This window comes from Triticum aestivum, chromosome 2A (genome assembly GCF_018294505.1).
Source record: "Triticum aestivum cultivar Chinese Spring chromosome 2A, IWGSC CS RefSeq v2.1, whole genome shotgun sequence".
NCBI lineage: Eukaryota > Viridiplantae > Streptophyta > Magnoliopsida > Poales > Poaceae > Triticum > Triticum aestivum.
This window is the reverse complement of record NC_057797.1, coordinates 142,789,266-142,809,564: the sequence shown is the minus strand read 5'-3', so window position 1 is coordinate 142,809,564 and position 20,299 is coordinate 142,789,266. Positions and strand designations below refer to the sequence as shown.

General features: G+C 46.1%; 3 protein-coding genes and 1 pseudogene across 3 annotated transcripts; all 4 read right to left on the bottom strand.

The window, feature by feature from the left end:
• Window positions 1-4,943: 4,943 nt before the first annotated feature.
• LOC123188039 (disease resistance protein Pik-2) lies at window positions 4,944-9,623 on the bottom strand. The gene is made up of 2 exons (XM_044600066.1): window positions 8,432-9,623; window positions 4,944-7,806 (listed from the first exon to the last, which is right to left on the bottom strand). Exons 1-2 carry the CDS (start codon window positions 8,845-8,847, stop codon window positions 5,340-5,342), a joined length of 2,883 nt encoding a protein of 960 aa, XP_044456001.1. The 5' UTR covers window positions 8,848-9,623; the 3' UTR covers window positions 4,944-5,339.
• A 567-nt stretch (window positions 9,624-10,190) lies between these two features.
• Window positions 10,191-12,634, bottom strand: LOC123188040 (putative pentatricopeptide repeat-containing protein At1g26500). Its single transcript, XM_044600067.1, has one exon. It carries the CDS (start codon window positions 12,126-12,128, stop codon window positions 10,569-10,571), a length of 1,560 nt encoding a protein of 519 aa, XP_044456002.1. The 5' UTR covers window positions 12,129-12,634; the 3' UTR covers window positions 10,191-10,568.
• A 2,220-nt stretch (window positions 12,635-14,854) lies between these two features.
• Window positions 14,855-17,432, bottom strand: LOC123185032 (uncharacterized). Its single transcript, XM_044597051.1, has 2 exons — window positions 15,468-17,432; window positions 14,855-15,379 (listed from the first exon to the last, which is right to left on the bottom strand). Exon 1 carries the CDS (start codon window positions 17,407-17,409, stop codon window positions 16,471-16,473), a length of 939 nt encoding a protein of 312 aa, XP_044452986.1. The 5' UTR covers window positions 17,410-17,432; the 3' UTR covers window positions 14,855-15,379; window positions 15,468-16,470.
• A 447-nt stretch (window positions 17,433-17,879) lies between these two features.
• On the bottom strand, window positions 17,880-18,982 carry LOC123185031 (uncharacterized; annotated as a pseudogene).
• Window positions 18,983-20,299: the final 1,317 nt, after the last annotated feature.

Genomic DNA, 20,299 nt, shown 5'->3' with positions numbered 1-20,299 from the left:
GACTACGATGAGACTTTCTCACCCGTAGCGAAGCTTAAGTCTGTCCGAATCATGTTAGCGATTGCCGCATTTTATGATTATGAAATCTGGCAGATGGATGTCAAAACTGCATTCCTGAATGGATTTCTGGAAGAAGAGTTGTATATGATGCAACCGGAAGGTTTTGTCGATCCAAAGGGAGCTAACAAAGTATGCAAGCTCCAGCGATCCATTTATGGACTGGTGCAAGCCTCTCGGAGTTGGAATAAACGCTTTGATAGTGTTATCAAAGCATTTGGTTTTATACAGACTTTCGGAGAAGCCTGTATTTACAAGAAAGTGAGTGGGAGCTCTGTAGCATTTATGATATTATATGTGGATGACATATTACTGATTGGAAATGATATAGAATTTCTGGATAGCATAAAGGGATACTTGAATAAGAGTTTTTCAATGAAAGACCTCGGTGAAGCTGTTTACATATTAGGCATAAAGATCTATAGAGATAGATCAAGGCGCTTAATTGGACTTTCACAAAGCACATACCTTGACAAGATTTTGAAGAAGTTCAAAATGGATCAAGCAAAGAAAGGGTTCTTGCCTGTGTTACAAGGTGTGAAGTTGAGTCAGACTCAATGCCCGACCACTGCAGAAGATAGAGAGAAAATGAAAGATGTTCCCTATGCTTCAGCAATAGGCTCTATCATGTATGCAATGCTGTGTACCAGACCTGATGTGTGCCTTGCTATAAGCTTAGCAGGGAGGTACCAAAGTAATCCAGGAGTGGATCACTGGACAGCGGTCAAGAACATCCTGAAATACCTGAAAAGGACTAAGGATATGTTTCTCGTATATGGAGGTGACAAAGAGCTCACCGTAAGAGGTTACGTTGATGCAAGCTTTGACACTGATCCGGACGATTCTAAATCGCAAACCGGATACGTGTTTACATTAAAACGGTGGAGCTGTCAGTTGGTGCAATTCTAAACAAAGCGTTGTAGCGAGATCTACATGTGAAGCGGAGTACATAGCTGCTTCGGAAGCAGCAAATGAAGGAGTCTGGATGAAGGAGTTCATATCCTATCTAGGTGTCATACCTAGTGCATCGGGTCCAATGAAAATCTTTTGTGACAATACTGGTGCAATTGCCTTGGCAAAGGAATCCAGATTTCACAAAAGAACCAAGCACATCAAGAGACGCTTCAATTCCATCCGGGATCTAGTCCAGGTGGGAGACATAGAGATTTGCAAGATACATACGGATCTGAATGTGGCAGACCCGTTGACTAAGCCTCTTCCACGAGCAAAACATGATCAGCACCAAGGCTCCATGGGTGTTAGAATCATTACGGTGTAATCTAGATTATTGACTCTAGTGCAAGTGGGAGACTAAAGGAAATATGCCCTAGAGGCAATAATAAAGTTATTATTTATTTCCCTATATCATGATAAATGTTTATTATTCATGCTAGAATTGTATTAACCGGAAACATAATACATGTGTGAATACATAGACAAACAGAGTGTCACTAGTATGCCTCTACTTGACTAGCTCGTTAATCAAAGATGGTTATGTTTCCTAACCATGAACAAAGGTTTGTTATTTGATCAACGAGGTCACATCATTAGTTGAATGATCTGATTGACATGACCCATTCCATTAGCTTAGCACCCGATCGTTTAGTATGTTGCTATTGCTTTCTTCATAACTTATACATGTTCCTATGACTATGAGATTATGCAACTCCCGTTTACCGGAGGAACACTTTGGGTACTACCAAACGTCACAACGTAACTGGGTGATTATAAAGGAGTACTACAGGTGTCTCCAAAGGTAGATGTTGGGTTGGCGTATTTCGAGATTAGGTTTGTCACTCCGATTGTCGGAGAGGTGTCTCTGGGCCCTCTCGGTAATGCACATCACATAAGCCTTGCAAGCATTACAACTAATATGTTAGTTGTGAGATGATGTATTACGGAACGAGTAAAGAGACTTGCCGGTAACGAGATTGAACTAGGTATTGGATACCGACGATCAAATCTCAGGCAAGTAACATACCGATGACAAAAGGAACAACGTATGTTGTTATGCGGTCTGACCGATAAAGATCTTCATAGAATATGTAGGAGCCAATATGGGCATCCAGGTCCCGCTATTGGTTATTGACCGGAGACGTGTCTCGGTCATGTCTACATTGTTCTCGAACCGTAGGGTCCGCACGCTTAACGTTACGATGACAGTTATTTTGAGTTTATGCATTTTGATGTACCGAAGTTAGTTCGGAGTCCCGGATATGATCACGGACATGACGAGGAGTCTCAAAATGGTCGAGACATAAAGATTGATATATTGGATGACTATATTCGGACACCGGAAGTGTTCCGGATGAATTTCGGATAAAACCGGAGCACCGGGGGGTTACCGGAACCCCCCGGGGGTTAATGGGCCTTATGGGCCTAATGTGGAGAAGAGGAAGGGGCTGCCAGGGCAGGCCGCGCGCCCCCTCTCCCCCTAGTCCGAATTGGACAAGGAGGGAGGGGCGGCGCCCCCCCTTTCCTATTCTCCCTCCACCTCTCCTAGTTGGACAAGGAACGGGGAGGGGAGTCCTACTCCCGGTAGGAGTAGGACTCCTCCTGCGCCCTCCTCTAGGCCGGCGCACCCCCCCCTTGGATCCTTTATATACGGAGGCAAGGGGGCACCCTAGGACACACAAGTTGATCCTTGAGATCGTTCCTTAGCCGTGTGCGGTGCCCCCTTCCACCATATTCCACCTCGATCATATTGTAGCGGTGCTTAGGCGAAGCCCTGCGACGGTAGAACATCAAGATCGTCACCACGCCGTCGTGCTGACGGAACTCCTCCCCGACGCTTTGCTGGATCGGAGCCCGGGGATCGTCATCGAGCTGTACGTGTGCTAAGAACTCGGAGGTGCCGCAGTAACGGTGCTTGGATCGGTCGGATCGGGAAGACGTACGACTACTTCCTCTACATTGCGTCAACGCTTTCACAGTCGGTCTGCGTGGGTACGTAGACAACACTCTCCCCTCTCGTTGCTGTGCATCATCATGATCTTGCGTGTGCGTAGGAAATTTTTTGAAATTACTACGTTCCCCAACATAAAATAGGGGTACAACACATGACACGGACGCACACAGGCGTGAACATGATGCCCAGAGCAGAGAGAAGTGGATGCTCAGCCTGAACAAAGGAAACATCACAGCTAGACCTACCAAACCCGAACCAAGAACGGCAATGCCGGGCCAACAAGAATTCCAACATCGTTCGAGCCAAAATCGGGGACACCACGAGCTCGCAAGATAGCGCCTTCAAGAAGGAGGACGACGCCGGGACGCCGCCGCTATCCGATCCGGGAGAGTCAGACCTCAGGTTTCCCCTGAGCTCGAAGAAGGGCACCGCTTAAGGCCTTGGCAACGTCTCCAAGAAGAAAACGACACCCACGAGCGCCGCCGTTGCCAGCATCGACAAGCCGAGCAGGGATCTCTCCCTGGCCTGAAGCTGAGCAATCCCATAGCCGCCGAGTCTGAAATCAAAGATGAGGAAACCAAAGTTGGTCGGAACTACCATGTCAGGCAAGGGTTGGCGGGGTTGCACTTGTCATCGGAGGGTGGCACTGCCCTTGAACCAACGAGCACAGGATCTGGCAAAAGGGGTGGCTTTGAGTCATACGGGGCGGGGCAGGCGACAAAGCAAACACGCGAGTGGGTCAGGGGCGGCGGCGGCCAGCAACACCGGCAAGCAAGGACTGGAGGGACGCAGATCCGTGCTACCGTGGCCTTAGCCGTCGGGACGTCGGCGAGCCAAGTAATCTGGAGGGACGCAGATACACAGTCGTCGAGACCGGGGCAGCCCGGCAGGACGCCGGCAGCGCCGGACACTGGAGGGACACGGGCCCGAGGCTACCGGGGCCGGAACAACACCAGCAATGATCCACCACGAGGAGCCCCGTGTCTGCCACACCACAGAAGCATCGCTGCCTCCACGCGAGAGCTTTCACCATGGCTCGAGGCAGGGGAGGGCCACCAGAGATGAGAGGGCTGCCTGCACGGAAGGCAGGCCACGAACGCCGCCGCCTCCAGACGCAGATCCAACGCCCCGCCCACGGCCAGCAGCAGAACCAGCAGGGCTGGGTCACGTCACCGGGGAGGGGAGGGAGCTACTGGGGGCGTCCATGGCCACGGCCAGGAGCGGCAGATCCGCCCCGCGTCCCCGCGCCCCCGAGATCCCATCTGGTGCCTCTCGGGTGTCCTTCTCCGGCTTATACCAAGACTAAAGAACAATAAGTATTTCTCTATTACTCCAAACTACATCATCCACAACTTCTATGATATCACACTTCACAAGCTCCCAGCTTATGACCATGAGACGATGATAAGCAACTGTAATCATGAACAGCTGTCAAATGTCCATTCATCACTCCCCTCTTATCCCTTGTGGCCATCCTCTCGCCGTAGGTTAGAAAGATGTCACCAAGATCAACAAGCCTTGTTTCCCCCGGTCATCTTCCAACTTCCTCAAACATCGCCACCCCCTCCTCATTACAGAAGTAGTGCAAGAACTTTTTGTAATCAAACCTCGGAACATCCACTCCACCCCACATTGTTCTCTTCACAAACTTCTCTATATGACTTCTTCACTGAGGAACTGCGAAACGGAATGCAACAGCTTACAGAGCTTCTATACTGAACTCGGCGACGCACAGAGCACGCAGAAGGGATTTTAACACAGCCATCGGCTGATCGACCAACACTCGACACCACACTACCACAGCAGTGAAAAACCAGCAGTGGTGGCTTCTCTACATTGCAGACAGGGCAACTGAAGCATTGCAAGCAGCGGTGGCTTCTCTACAATGCAGACAGGGCAACTGAAGCATTGTAAAGAACGTACACACAACCAATAGCAACATTACAAGTTTGCTGCTGTAAAAAGATAACGTTACAAATTGGCAACCAAAGTGTGATGTTTCTTTTCTGGTAAAGTACAACGATGTTGCAAGATTTCCAGAGTGATGCTAATCCAAAAACATACTCTACTATGTATTCACGACCAGGTAGCAGAGACCGAAGCCATCCAAATATCGACTCTACAGGACAGTAAGTCCCCCTCAAAGAATGTTCAGTAACACTGCAAATTTCTTATCCATTGGAGAAGAAAAGACAGACGGTAAACCGTCTCAACAACTCATCCTTGATGTCCACATATCTGTACAGATCACCAGAAACAAAAAAAAAGATTTGGCTATTGGCACTTGAGACCTGATTAACCAAATATTGACGTGTCGGAAATTCTGAATCCTGTCAAGAGTACAGCTCACGCATGTTCAGCGGTGCCCGTATTATCAAAACCAGATGTTTCCTCTGTAATCTATTGCTGGACCTGTCCGTGCTGACTTCCATTGTTTCGCCTTGAAAGTGACAGTAGGTTGGTTGGGATTCCTCCTAGCTTCATTCCTCAAATAGTGCACCATAGCTTCCGAGTTATGGCATGGATCAGCGTGGACCAAGACCTCCTGAAGATTTGCAAGAAAATTGATACCTGAAGGCTGCCGGATGGAAGCATTTTCGAAGAAAGATAGCTCCAGCCTATGGAGCTTAGGTGCAGTGCCTTCCTCAAACCTCAGGTTCAATGCCTGGTATACGGCGAGATGAATGGTGAGCAGTTTGAGACTTGGGAACTCTGACGCAGAGAAGGTGAGTGCTCTTCCGGTGTATGCACTGTGATGCAACCTAAGGTAGAGCAGGCTTGGTAACTGAGAGGTAACTTTCAGGTGCTCCTCAGATTCCAATTCAGTGGCGCGAAGGGTCAACTCAGTTAGATTAGCCAGCAAACCAATCCATTCTGGTAGCCGTCCCAACTTACCTCGGAAGTTTATGCTTTTTAGAAACATTGGTGGCCTGGATAGTGTATCAAGAATCCTGAAATTCATTACTCCGTCCGGTCGCCAAATCAGCAGTGACTGAAGGCAGCTGCTCAGTTTTGCAATGGCGGTGATCAAGGACATCCAGTTCATGTCGTCGTCAACAAACATCATTACCCCTAGCTTCCTCAACTGTGAAAGCTTCCCTAATTCAGATATGTAACAGGAAGTAGAGTCTGTGATCTCTATTTCTGCAAGTGTTGTAAGCATTTCTAAATTGCCAAGCTTGTTAGGGATGTGCATTCCCCAAAAATTGGAAATGGGAAACAAACCACTGTAGTTATAAACTCTTCTCCCTCCAAGTAGGTTTGACAAATTTGGCAGATTGGTAATGTGTGGAGGCAAATGCTTTATGGCTGTGTCCCTGACATCAAGTGTCTCCAACTTTTTGAGGTTTCCTATTTGCACAGGGAGTTCAGTGACATATGTACTCCGGAGACTGAGATATTCCAACTGAAACAGTTTACAAATATTTCTGATATCTCCATTCCTGGCAAACCCAGAACCTTCTAAGTCTAATATTCTAAGAAGTTTTATCCAAGCAAACTGTAACATTTCTCCATCAGCAAATATACTCAATGATCGGACATGGCTTAACAATTTGCTTGTGGCAATATTTTTGTTACTTCCTCCATGAATGGATAGCCGCCGAATCTTCTCTTGAGGAGCTAAAGTAGACTGTTGACCTACCAAAGTGACGAAATTCTCTTCAATTGATTTTGAAACAATGATCTCTAGCATTATATCATGAACTCGAAAGGTCTTGACCTTCCCATCAAAGCTCATTTCAATTGGAAGAACCATACTCCTGTTGAGTAATTCATTGAAATATTTCTCAGACACCTCCAAGGCACTTAATCCACGCTTCTCTGTCACAAAGCGTTCTGCTATCCATCTTCTCAATAAACTTTTCCTTCTGATCTTATAATCCTCAGGGTAGGTGCTTAAATATAAGAAACAAGTTTTCAAATGATATGGAAGGTCATCATAACTAAGCTCAAGAATTTTCTTCAGTTTTTCAAGCCAGGGACTGGTTTCCAGCTCCAAGCCAAGAGAGTTGTAGATCTTCTCCCAGCGATCATAACTGTACAAGGGTGTGCTAGCCAAAAGACCTGCAATGCTGACTATGGCCAAGGGTATACCACCACACTTTCCCAGGATCCTCTCTGAAATGTTTTTGAAGGCAGCTGGGCAATTTTCCCTGTTACCAAATATTCTCTTGAAAAATAACTCGCTAGATTCACTACCATTGAGTTGTTCAATTTCGTAATTTCTGTCATACTCATGGAGGCAGCAGGCTTGTGCTACAGTTTTCATTCTTGTGGTAACAATTATTCTGCTTCCAGTATGTGAGTTAGGCAAACAAAATCGAATACCTTCCCATGCTGACATGCTCCAAATATCATCAAGAACAATAAGATACCTCTTATCTTCTAGATGCTGCCTTAGCATATCTGCAAGCTGTCCCACGTTCCATTCTTCCATGCCTTTGAGTGGGTCTACTGCTGGTGCTGGACCATTTTGATTTACTGGTCGAATAATCTGACGAAGAATGTCCCTTATGAGACCCTTCACATCAAATTTCTGGGATACAGTTACAAAAGCTCGGCACTGGAAACTTGCACTAGCTGTCTGATATGTCGTCATAGCAAGAGTTGTCTTTCCCAAACCACCAAAACCGAATATAGATAGCACCAGTAATTGTTGTACGTTTTCATCCACCAACCAATTCACAAGATTACTCTGACGCGCTTCAATGCCCACAAGTTCCGTTATCTCTGGGAAGAGTGCGGGGGTACGAATATCCAGAGAAGTAATATAAGATGGTGCTGGTTGTGCAGCAAGTGTGTTTCCTTCTGCTCCAGTAATGAGATGATTACCACCATACCTACGAGAAGAGTTTGTAAGTTACCCCGCAAAAAAAAAAAAGAGAAGAGTTTGTAAGTTATTGCTACAGCTCATACATAGTAGACGGGAAAGAGGAAAGAACTTCCATGTTTTTTTACAGCAAAAACACATTGTAGCTATAAAGTTTCGAAGGCTGAATTACTCTCATCTAAAGTTCACTCTCTCACATACAAAATAGATAATGTTTGTGACTTTGCACAATCTCTAAGGAGCAACTTTGGCCATTTTGTTCTCTATAAATATGTAAGTAAATGACAATTAAAATTTATATTGTGATTGTTTTTCATGACAAATCCAGTGGTAGTACAATTTTACTCAACTAATCTAAACATTTTTTTCTTAGTCAGTTGTCAAAGATAGAGAAAGTTTGACGACATGCTTAACAATGTCATCTATTTTGGGACACAGGTAGTATTTACAAAATTTTATCCAATAGTTGCAACAGTGGAATGAATCTTTTCAATTTTTATCACAACACCAGAACACATAATTTATACCTCCTCCAGTCCTCCTGCTACAGAGCTACCACATTTACCATGTTTCATTTAGAGGGAAATCATAAGGTAAATGCCAAGACGCATAAGAATTTTATATAAGGCAATTACCTTGAGTTTCGGTCGCTGATACTTGTAGCGCGCGCTTTCAGTTGTTGGATTTGTTTCGCAATCTGACGCCGCACCCTGACAGTTTGCATGAAACGGATGCATCTGTGGAAGAGCCCGGCAAGGCCAGAACCACTTGTGGTGCTGCCAAGGTGATATGTAAACTCATCAACGCAATCCTCAACATCATACGCGACCTCTCGCACCTGTTTAATCCAAACCTTAACCTGCTTCCTGCGGTTTCCCTCCTCAGCAAGGTCCTGGAGGAATGCTGTCATGCTCTCAAGCTCATCCTTCATGTACTCCAGCTCGCCTCGGATGCCTCCAAGGAGCTGTGCTTCTTGGATGAGCACCGCACCCAGCTTACATAATAGTATGTTAATGGCACCCCCACCAGCGCTAACAACAGGATGCTCCATCTCTCTATCAAGTACCAAAGGGGGATAAGAGTTTCTGCTGTTGTCTGTTTGAATGGGACTGGGCAATATGTGTGGGGGGCACAGGAAATGGTCCTCACCATCCTCCAAGCGAAGAGTCCAGGCCACACATGTGTACTGATATAGTCCACACAAGCATCTTATGACTTTTCAATGATATGTCGTTGTCATATTACTGCCCAATGGTTCAAAGGGGAGAGCAGCTGAAGGACACCTTCCAGGAAATGTTGGATTCACGTTGTCTGACTTGAATGGTATACACCATCTCACCTCAAAATTAGGTACATCATCTCAAATCAAAATTGATAAGAACAGACCACTGGTATAAAAAATGTCAGTTAAATAGCATAAATCAAGGCGGTTATGTTTGAATCCAAGTGCCATTCACATCAACTTTAAATGATACTCACTGAAGCCTTTGTTTACGTCATGCCTAAAAACTTGTTTAGACCTTTAGGGGTGGTTGTTTATCTTTCAAGTGGTTATTTCAACAACTTGTAGGTGATTATTTACCAAAAGTAATTTATGTAGTTGCAGAAATTAACGTGCAACATTCTTATTAAAAAAAAGACTGTTCATTCAGATGTTCTGTTTTGAAGAAGGATCTGAAAATCTGAACCAGAGAGAATCACACAAAAAAATGCTAAGATATGAACCATGAAGTCATTTAGATGGATACGCATGCCACCTTAATGAATGAATGAGACTTCTTACCAGTGTGCTTTTGGTTGATTACTTGATAACCAAGCGATGGTTTCACTTGTAGGCTATGAGATTTCACCACATGGAGGCAGCTGGCTCGCTCAATCTTGCCCCTCAATTATTTATCCAATCGTACATCATGATGATAACAACAGGTCATTTGAGTCATGGAACCAATGACCATTGAATCAGCCATTGCTGCCAACAAAGAATCTTATGACTTTTCAATGATATGTCGTTGTCTTGCTGCCCCATAATTCAAATGGAGCAGCAGCTGAAGGAGCCTTTCAGGATATGTTGGATTCACATTGTCAGACTTTGATGGTGTGGTTCATCGTGTGTAATTTTCCTAATTAGATACATTACCTTATCTCGAAATTGATAAGAACAAACCATCAGTATAAAAAAAATTCAGCTAAATAACATAAATCAAGGTGTTATGCAACTTATATTTGAATCCAAGCGTCATTCATGTCAACTTTAAATGCTACTCATGGATGCCTTTTTTATGTCTAAAATTTTGTTTAGGCCTTTGGTGTGGTTGTTTCAACTATGTATGTTATTGTTAGGTTAGGAAAATCTTTTGAGTGGTTATTTCAACAATTTATAGGTGATTATTTACCACAAAGAATGTATGTATGTGCAGAAATTTAACTTGCAACATTCTTATTTCAAGAAAAACTGCTCATTAAAAGATTCTCTTTTGAAGAAGCATCTAAAAGTCAGAACTAAATAAAATCACAAAAAATGCTAAGATATAAAAGTCATTTGAACTTACATGCGTCATTTGGATGTTTAAATGAAATGGTTAAGAGAGGGCTGGAAGTGAACCGTGTATCCTCCTAATTCCTAAAAGAACTTACCAAGACACTCGGAAAAAAGACACATACTACCAGAAGTGCAAAGAGAATGGAAGCAAGAGGCAAGAATGCAAGCACAAAATATTTGTTTGTTCGTCAAAACTGTACTGTATTTGACACTTCTATGATATGTAATACACATCACACGCTCCTAGCTTCTGACTCCTGAGATGATGGTAAGCAGCTATAATCTTCAACTGTTGTCAAACGCCCATTCATCGCTCTCCTCCTCCTGTCCCTTGTGGCCATCCTCTCGCCATAGGTTAGAAAGATGTCCCCAAGATCAACATGACCTGTTTCCCTCAACCTCCTTCCAACCTCCTCAAACATCGCTACTCCCTCCTCATTCGAGAAGTAGTGCAAGAACTTATTATAGTCAAACCTCGGCACATCCACTCCACCCCACATTGTCCTCTCCACAAACTTAGTGGCCTCCAGTGTCCTCCCCGCCTTCACCAATCCGCCGACGAAGATGCTCTCAAAATTCACCAATGGATCCCTGCCCTTCCTGCCCCTCTTCCCCAAGTGCCCCTGAAGCATCATGATGTATGTGTGCATGTTTGGCTCACACCCACTGGCAACCATCTCCCTAAACACCTCAGTCGCCTCCCCAGCTCGCTTGATCCTCACCAAACCCTTCATCAACCCATGGTACAGTGCAATATCCTTCTCCTTGACACCATAGAAAACACTGTACCCTTCCCTCACCCTCCGCCTCGCCAAGAGCCCATACACCAAATCCCCAAGCACCTCTCCGTCCACCTCCACCCCTCTCTTAACCATTTCGGCCAGCACCATGAACGCTGAACAGGTCCTTCCTTCCTTGCACAGCCACGAAACCACAGCGTGGTAGCACGCGCCACCACCGCCGGCAGACAATCCCCTCCTCCGCATTCCGTCGAACACCTTCATGGCGTCAGGGATACGGTTGTTCTTGAACAGCGTCACCACGATCTCTTGATATGCCGCCGCGCCGGGCTCAATCCCGCGCTTCTCCATCCCGTTCCACACACTGCACGCGTCGGAAAACATCCCCGCGCGGCAGTACGCGACGACCAGCAGCTCGCAGCACCTGCCGCAGCGCGCGAGGCCGTACCGGTGCTCGGCTTGCTTGACGACCTTCTCTGCCACGTCGGGCAGCTTGCAGACGGAGCAGACGACGTCGACGATGAAGGCGAGCGCGCGGGGGCGCTGCGCCTCGGGGAAGAGGGTGAGGAGGGCGGAGACCTTGCCGACCTCGCGGGCGGGGGCGAGGCCGCGAACGGCGGCGCGGAGGGCCGCGTCGGAGAGGAGGCCGGGCGGGAGGGCGAGCAGCGTGGAGTGGAGCAGGTCGACGTTGCTGGACTTGGCGAGGACGTCGAGGAAGCGCGCGGCGGTGGCGGGGGAGTGCGCGAAGCCGTGGCGGGCGGTGAGGTGCGCGAGGAGGCGCTGCACGGGGCGCCAGGAGAGCGGGAACCGCGCGGACGCCTGGAGGAAGAGCTCGCGGAGGTCGGCGGGGGCGGAGGGGAGGGGGAGCGCGGAGAGGCGGCGCTGCAGGGCGGCGTCCGGGGCGTTCTGCTGCTGGTAGATGATCGTGCAGAGGCGGACGAGCAGCGCCGGGTCGGTGGGCCTCGGCGCGGCGGCGGAGGCGGCGGCGGCCTCCGGAGCGGGCGCTGCGACGGCGGTGGAGAGGAGGCGGCGGAACAGGAGGCGCGGAGGCATGGAGGTGGTCGCGGGTCGCGGTGGCTGAAAAGGCGGGGTACTGAAGAGGGCGCGCGTCGGCGCGAATGCTGCTCGGAGAGAATCGCAAGATCTTCATCATGGGCCGGTTTGTTTTGGCAGCTTTTCATGTGCCGATTTGTTCATGGTCGGTAAAGATTTTTTTACTGAACTTAGGTGAAATGCATTTTTTACACAGAGTGCACGTTAAATTCGTTCATGGTGCCTCACCCATCAAACATCTATTCCTAATGGAAGAGTCCTCACGTCACCCTCTCCGTCGAACAATGCCTCCACCACGGGTCGATCCCAGCCCCATCGATTTTGTTCAGTACGGGCGCTCCTTCTTGCAGGTCGAGGGCGACAAGGAGCGCCGGCGTTCGTCGCAACTGTTGTCGAGTAGGAGAAGTCCGCCCTGCGCGCGCCCCGCCTGCTCCTCCTCAACCTCGGTAAAGAAAACTTTGGAGCAAGCGACACGTGCGAGAGGGAGAGAAAGTGGCGACGCGCGTCCGTCTGAGGGAGGCGGCGACGCGGGCGAGAGGGAGGCGGCAGCGCACATCGTCGGAGGAGAGCTAGGGATTCGGTGGAGGGGAATGAGAGAATGATGCGGAGAGAGTGAGGGGAACGAGAGCATTGTGCGGCGTCGGTGTCGTGCTATATTGGGAAGTAGTCGTTACGTGACAAAAAACGTGTATTGATCCCAAAAAAAGTGTGTTATGTATTTTTTCAGCGATATATTTTGTTAAGAGAGTATAATTTACATAATTTACAAAGACACTAGGGCGCTCAGGGGAACGGAACGCGGACAGCAGGAGCACAACTTGGAGCCGCAAGGGGGCTAGCGATAAGTGGTAGGGCGACCCTTCTGCACCTCCCGGCTGACGACAGACCTGGCTGCTCACTACGCCAGATGTGCTAACGGCTGTTAACCGGATCCAGTCAAAACTGTAAACCATGGCGGGGAGTGGAGGGGACGGGTGACATCGCGGTGGAGGGGATAGGAGGCGGCAGTGAGCGTGGAGGGGTGGCAGCAGATCCAAGCCACAACGGGGAGAGAGATGGCGACGACGACATCATGAGGAGATAAGGCGGTGGCGACACCGTGACGAGGAGACATGGCGGTGTCGACTTGTGCGGGTTGAGTGAGATGTGAGTAAGGGCTTGTGTCCGTGCAGCGAGGGAGTGAGAAGGGTGACCTGTTTATTTTAAAAAAGCCGGTTGTTTTTTATATAAAGGGAAATCAACTATTTGCTCTTAGAGAAGTGTAACATATTTTTATAGTGAACAATATAACATACCTTAAATAGTAAATTCTTCAGAATAATCATCGGCAAGTGATTTATAAGTGAGCCTAAATTTATTAAAATCAGGATGCAACTTACATATAAACATTTGCTCTACTAGTGGAAATGATAACGCACACGTTGGACAACAAATGGCAATTCCATTTTATGCTATCGATCGAGCAAATGGAAATCAACCACCAGCTAGCTACGTAGCTAGATTAATAAGCCGCGTGAGGCAAGAATTAAACTTAGACGTCGGTGTCGAGGAGATGAAAATCACAACTAATCTTCAAAAAGTCCTCATTCTTCAGGAAATAAACATGGCAGTGCACATAACATGCAGATTCATGTGAAATATAACATCACAGTGCACATGATTATGCTCATAAGCTTGCTTGATGAAATAAATATGACACTGCTACGTAGTTTCAAAAGTAAATGTTCCATTCCCTAAAAAAGTGAAAGGTTCCAAGTTCGCATCACAACTTCATAGTTTCAGAAAGTATCACAACCAAATCTCCAATTTTTATAAGCATGACAGAAACCAGGAAATTAACTAATGAGACCCAAAAAGCAAGTGGTACAATCTTCCGTGTTTGATACTTCTCTCTCTCTCTCTCTCTCTGGCTGCACCATCTCCTCTTCCTCCACTTCTTGGTCTTCTTGTGCTTGCTCTTGGGACATCATCTACCATGTTTGAAGCAGCACCACTTGCTCCTGTAGCATCATTAACTACAGAAATACTTCCTGTGACCCTGCTTGTACTTGCTCACCTTGTAGTGCCTCTCGCTCTTGCTCTCCCTCTGGTAGTTGGCACAACATCATCAAGTATAGAAGTACTTGTAGCAGAGCTAGTTGCTCTTCCTCTTCCCCTTCCTCTCCCCTTTCCTCTTCCCCTTGCTATGGCCATCCCTCCCCTTGTTGCTGTTGTTGCCCTTGAAGCAGGAATATTATTTATGTGCTCTTCAACGAAAGCATTGCTAGGCAGTGGACCTTTCCTTCGACTGTGAAAATTCTCCAACTCAGTGATCTGCAAAAATAATAAAGCAAGGATTAGTGGGAAGTAGTAACTGAAATAGAGTATTAAACAATTTGTTCAAATGATTATATGTACTTCTTCTACTAGCAGTTCGTCAACTAGAGTTTCACTGCATTGTGTTGGAATTAACTCAGGAATGCCCTCTTCAGGAACAATATGCTGAAAATAATGAAGCAAAGATTAGCTGCATTAAATATAACAATTCATTTAGCTCTAAGGAATAAAAACGGTTGCTCTTTTTAACCTCTAAAATAGAAGAATCATCAATATCTTCTTCATTGTTTCTTCTTTGTGGTTGAAGTTTCAGTTCTGGATGTAGGATAGGGCAACCTGGCCTCTTGTGGTTAGGGTCTCTGCAATGGCTACAGTGCATCTTCACACCATGCTTGTTGAGCCTTGTACCTTGTTCTTTCTCTGATGGGTGCTCTCTCCTTTTATTTGCTTTCCTTCCAGCTTTCTTCTTATACAATGGTGCTCCCACTTCCCTTCCATTTGTCTTTTCCCAAAAACTTTTGTCCCTAACTGGCCAGATAGTGTGTCCATAAGTTTTCATATACTTGTCCCTTGTATAACAAGCTGCTATCCATGTTTCGGGCTTTATTCTCTCCTCTCTCATGCAAGCAGCTGCATGAGAACATGGAATGCCTGTTAGTTGCCATCTCCGGCAGTCACAACTGTTTTGCAGCATGTTGACCTCATAGCTGAAGGATTTGCTCTTGACTTCGTATACTCCATGCCCAGGTCTGTGAGGAAAACAATTGTTTGCATACTTCACATTCTTCTGCAGTTTGTCCATGATTTTGGGGCATATGTTGCTAGTCCATTTATTCTCACAAATCCTTGCATACTCAACCATTTTGTGCATAAGCTGCATCCTTATCTTCTCCCACATACTAAGGATAGGAAGCTCTCTAGCATCAAGTATGTATCTGTGTGCACATGTAATGAAGAACAAGATCACTATAAAGAACATGAATGGCACAAAGAACATGAACACATATATGTTTAGTAGCTTACTTGTTGAACACTTTACAATGATTATTCATTAGTGTGTCACTCTTGCAGAAACAATCAAAGAAGGCTCTACACCATTGGTCTGGTGGGTGCCCATCAAGCCATGCATGTGCTTCTGGACTCAACAACTTGAGTTTCTCCATGTTTCTTTCCAACTGTTCTGTGTTGCTAGATCTAGCGCAAGCCCAAAGTTGATCCTTGAGAACTTCCCCCTTGTGAATCGTGTTGAAGTTTTGGTACAGATGTCTTACACAAAACCTATGTGGACAATCTGAAAATTCTTGTTCTACTGCAAGTATCAAACCTTTCTGCTTATCTGACATGATGGTATATGCCGCAGTGTTGCTGATGTTCAAGTCTCGCTTCAAAGTGTTCATGAACCACTTCCAGCTATTCTTGTTCTCCCCATCCACCACAGCCATTGCAATTGGAAAAACACAATCATTAGGGTCAATCCCTATTGCTGTCAACATCACACCACCATGCCTAGTTTTCAAGTGGCAACCATCAAAGAAAAGTAGAGGCCTACAGCCCTCTAAGAACCCCCTCTTACAAGCATCAAGGGAGAAGTACATAGTCTGGAACAAACCATGAACATCCAAGTTTAGGAAGACACTGCTCCCTGGGTTTGATCTCCTTATCTCCTGAGCATAATCCCAAAGCAAATTGTATTGCTTCTCCTCATCACCTCTAATAACAGTCATTGCTTTCTTTTTTGCCCTTTGTAGTTTCATTCTTCCAGCAGCCAAGTTGAAGTCCTTCTGCACTTTTTCCCCCAATGATTGTGCATCAATCGTCTCATTATCTCTGATATCTTCAAGATATTTTTTGGCAATATATGGAGCCGTCATTGCCTTGATAGCCCACTCTTTGCTGCAGGTGTGCTCATTGATATATCTTTTGACAAGCAAACTCTTGGACCTGGTGTCATGACTTACATACAAGCACCAGTGACAATCTTCAACACATATCACCTCAACCCTGGTTCTAGTATTTCTGATCTTCTTCACAGGCACTCTGTTTTTATGCTATATTCATCTATTGCTTCTCGCAACTGCTCAACAGTTGAAAAGAACATTCCAACTTTAAACTCGGGTTCCTTCATGTCCACTGATGTGAATGACTTGAACTTGAACTTGAAGTTCTCATCTTCAGAATCTGGTAATTCAAGCTCACCATCAGAATCTTCCCTCTTCCTTTTATCCTTCTTATCCTTGTCCTTCACCTCATTGTCTTGAACTTGCTGTCTACCTTTGTCAGGGATCATTGAATCTTTCACATCTTGATCCACAAAGGCGGCAAACAAATCATCATCTCCATCAAATGGATCATTGTCACTGTCAAAAAAGTCTGCATCTGAATCAAGCCTGTCACTGTCACTACCATCTTCCTTCGAGCTCTTAAATTTCTGCAATCTCTCCAGCTTCTCATCCATCTGGCGAGTGATATCTCCCTCTGGCTGCCCTGAAAACTGCTCTGTAGGCTTGCATTGATTCACAATGATACTAGGCTGTTCTGAAGCATTTGCTTCTATCAACACATCATCCCATATGCTATTGTCAATCAAATACATCTGATCCAAATAAAGAACTATATTGTTGTCCCTGGGCACTGAAGAAATGAGCTTCTGAAGGTTATCATCATTGCACACAAAGAAAAGACCATCAGCAATTGTGTGGCCAGGCAGCAACCAGTACACCTTGTACTTGGTATTGTCGGGGTAGCCCAATTTCTCCAACAAATCCACAATATAAAGTACTGACCATTCCTCAACAACACAAAAGTCAAAGAAGTCAATTTTATCATCAATATATGTTTTGTTGCTTCCTAAACCACAGAAAAATCCACCATGATGAACCTCAATAGTGAACACTGGATCATTGAGACTTACAATGCACAATAACACAAAGTAAAGGTTCAGTCTTTGCACTTCAACAAAAAACATACATTACTTTTGTGCACATATATTCAGTTCAAACAGAGTGCAAGGTTCTGTTTTTTCCCCTTAGATCACCACCTATATTCAGTTCATGCAATGAATACGGCACATATATATTCAGTTTCTCCACTAAATATGAGAATATGTTCAGTTTTTGCGCTGAACATGAGTAGATGTTCATTTTTTCAGTTAAAACAGAGGATAAAGGTTCAGTTTTAGCACCGAAAATGATCTGTTCTTTCACCTAGACAGTGTAGATTTCACACATAGGAATAATTTGTAAAGGTTTAGTTCTTTCCCACATATATATTCAGTTACAACAAAGTGTAAAGGTTCAGTTTTTGCACTGAATACGATTTGTTCTTCCACCTGTCCGGAGCAGATTTTCACACATAGGAACAAGTGTAAGGGTTCAGTTTTTTTGCACATATATATTCAGTTTAAACTGAGTGTAAAGGTTCAGGTTTTCCCCCTTATATCACCACACATAGGAACAAAACGGCAGCCATGCTTACAAACTAGACCTCAGTACAGAAATTTGGCATCAATCCATCGAAAATGATTAACAACAAAGAAAAGATCCAATTGTCGATGATCACATATGCCCTATTCCATGGAAGAGGACACAGAAGCAAAGAGAAGAGGAGAGGAGGAAGATCATACCATATAAGGGTGGAGGATCGGTTTTCTCACGCAGCCGAGCCATCCACGGCTTGCCGGCGTTGAGCCGCCTTAGGTCGCCGTCGATCGTCCTGCTCCACGGAAACCGTCCAGAGAAGAGTACGAGAAAGGAAGGGCTTGGTCCAGCCGTGATTGGCGCGGGATTTCAGTTTCGTCCATTTTACAATTAACACCCTGGGAAAGATAACACTCGCAGAGCGGTCTAGTCTTAGCCGAGGTGGCAGCCACGTGTGCAGGATCAGACCTCCGAAACGTTTTTTTGGCCTAAAGTGTGCTCATAATCTAGTTTGTGGCCTAATCTGTGCAGATTTTGAGTTTGTGGTCTAAAGTGTGCTTTTAATTTGAGTTTATGGACCAACCATGCATTTCACTCCGCCAGTCGGAACAGCCAACGGGCGTCGTTGTTCTCCTCGCTCATCGGGTTCTTCTCCGCTCTCCCCTCGAGCAAGAGGATGTCGTAGTCGCTGGGCGCAAAGGAGGCATGCAGCAGTTTGTCGGTCGCCGCTTTGAGGCGCCCAGCAGCTAGGTCACCGAGCACGCCCTCTAGGTTCTTGTTCATGTGCCTGTAGGAGCGGAGGCACTCCCCGAGGTTCTTGACAAGGTCGTCGAGGACGAGCACCGTCGACGTGACATTGGCCACGATGAGGCTGGTGGCGACGACGACGAGCTCACGCGCGTCCTTGGCGGCCGCGGCGGCCGGGGCGGCCGGGGCGGGGCGGCGGCGGCCGGGGCGGCCGAGAGCGCGCCCACGCAGGAGTCGTAACCCACTCCGACAGCCGCGCATGTCGTTCTGATGATCGCGGACGGAGTGCCGACGGCGAGGCTGCCGTCTCCGGTACCCAGGAGGAGGACGAGGGTGAGAAGTAGAACAGCATGAGGATCCATCGACATATGACTGTCGTCGTCCTCACCTCACCGTGACTATCGTATCACACCAGTCGGCGGCGTGTATTTATGCATGCAGGCAACGAATAGAATGGATTAAGTAAGGAACAGTTGGAATGAAATCAATAGAAATATATCAATTATTTTTGCTTTTGCAGTCTTTACCAAATCAATCAGATCTAGCTGGCTAGCGCTTTAGTGTCTTTAACGACGCAACATAAAATCTCGTATTTATTGAGAGAAATCAGTTACTAGATCGCGCGTTAATGACTGCCATTTGTTGATCATAAATCGGAAAGTGTGGAAGTAATCGTATATGTTTTTCTTGTGTGTTTCTAATCCTCGAAAAGCTCATTCAAACCCGCGCGCTCCAACGAGCTAATTCATTAAAATTTGACCGCTTAACTAACAAGCTTCTCTGATCGGGTCTCATCATGTGAATAAGGTATGTGTGTGCACGAGATGTGCATGCAAGACTTTGCCCCTGTTTGATTCATAAGTCTTAGGATTTTTTTTAGTCCTAACTTATAAGTTCCAAGTCCTTAAAAAGTCTCTATCTGTTTGGTTCCTGAGACTTATAAGTCTCTATAAGACCATATTACAACTATAAGTCCCTATAAGTCCCTCCTTGATAGTCTTATTTCATAAGTCCCTATAAGTCCCTCCTATTTGGTTTAGATGGAACTTATAGGGACTTTTTTTAAGTCCCTAAACCAATAAGTCCCTGAAAACAAACACCCTCTTTAATCTCGGAAAAGCTCTTTCAAGCCCACACACTTCAACGAGCAAATTCATCAAAGCTCGACCGCTCAACCGACATGCTTCTCTAATCGGGTCCCACCACGTGAATAAGGTATGTGTGTCCACGGGATGTGCATGCATGACTCTAATCCCGGAAAAGCTCTTTCAAGATGTGCGCTCCAATGAGCGAATTCATCAAAGTTCGACCGCTCAACCGACAAGCTTCTCTGATCGGGTCCCGCCGCATAAATATGGTATGTGTGTGCACGGGATGTGCATGCAGGACTCTAATCCTGGAAAAGCTTTTTCAAGCCCGTGCGCTTCAATGAGCGAATCCATCAAAGCTCGACCGCTTAACTGACAGGCTTCTCTGATCAGGTCCCACCACGTAAATAAGGTATGTGTGTGCACGAGATGTGCATGCAGGACTCTAATTCCGAAAAAGCTCTTTCAAGCTCGCGCGCTCCAACGAGCGAATTCATTAAAACTTGACCACTCACCCGACAGGCTTCTCTGATCGGGTCCCACCACATGCATAAAGTATGTGTGTGCACGGGATGTGTATGCAAGACTCCAACCCACCTAATTC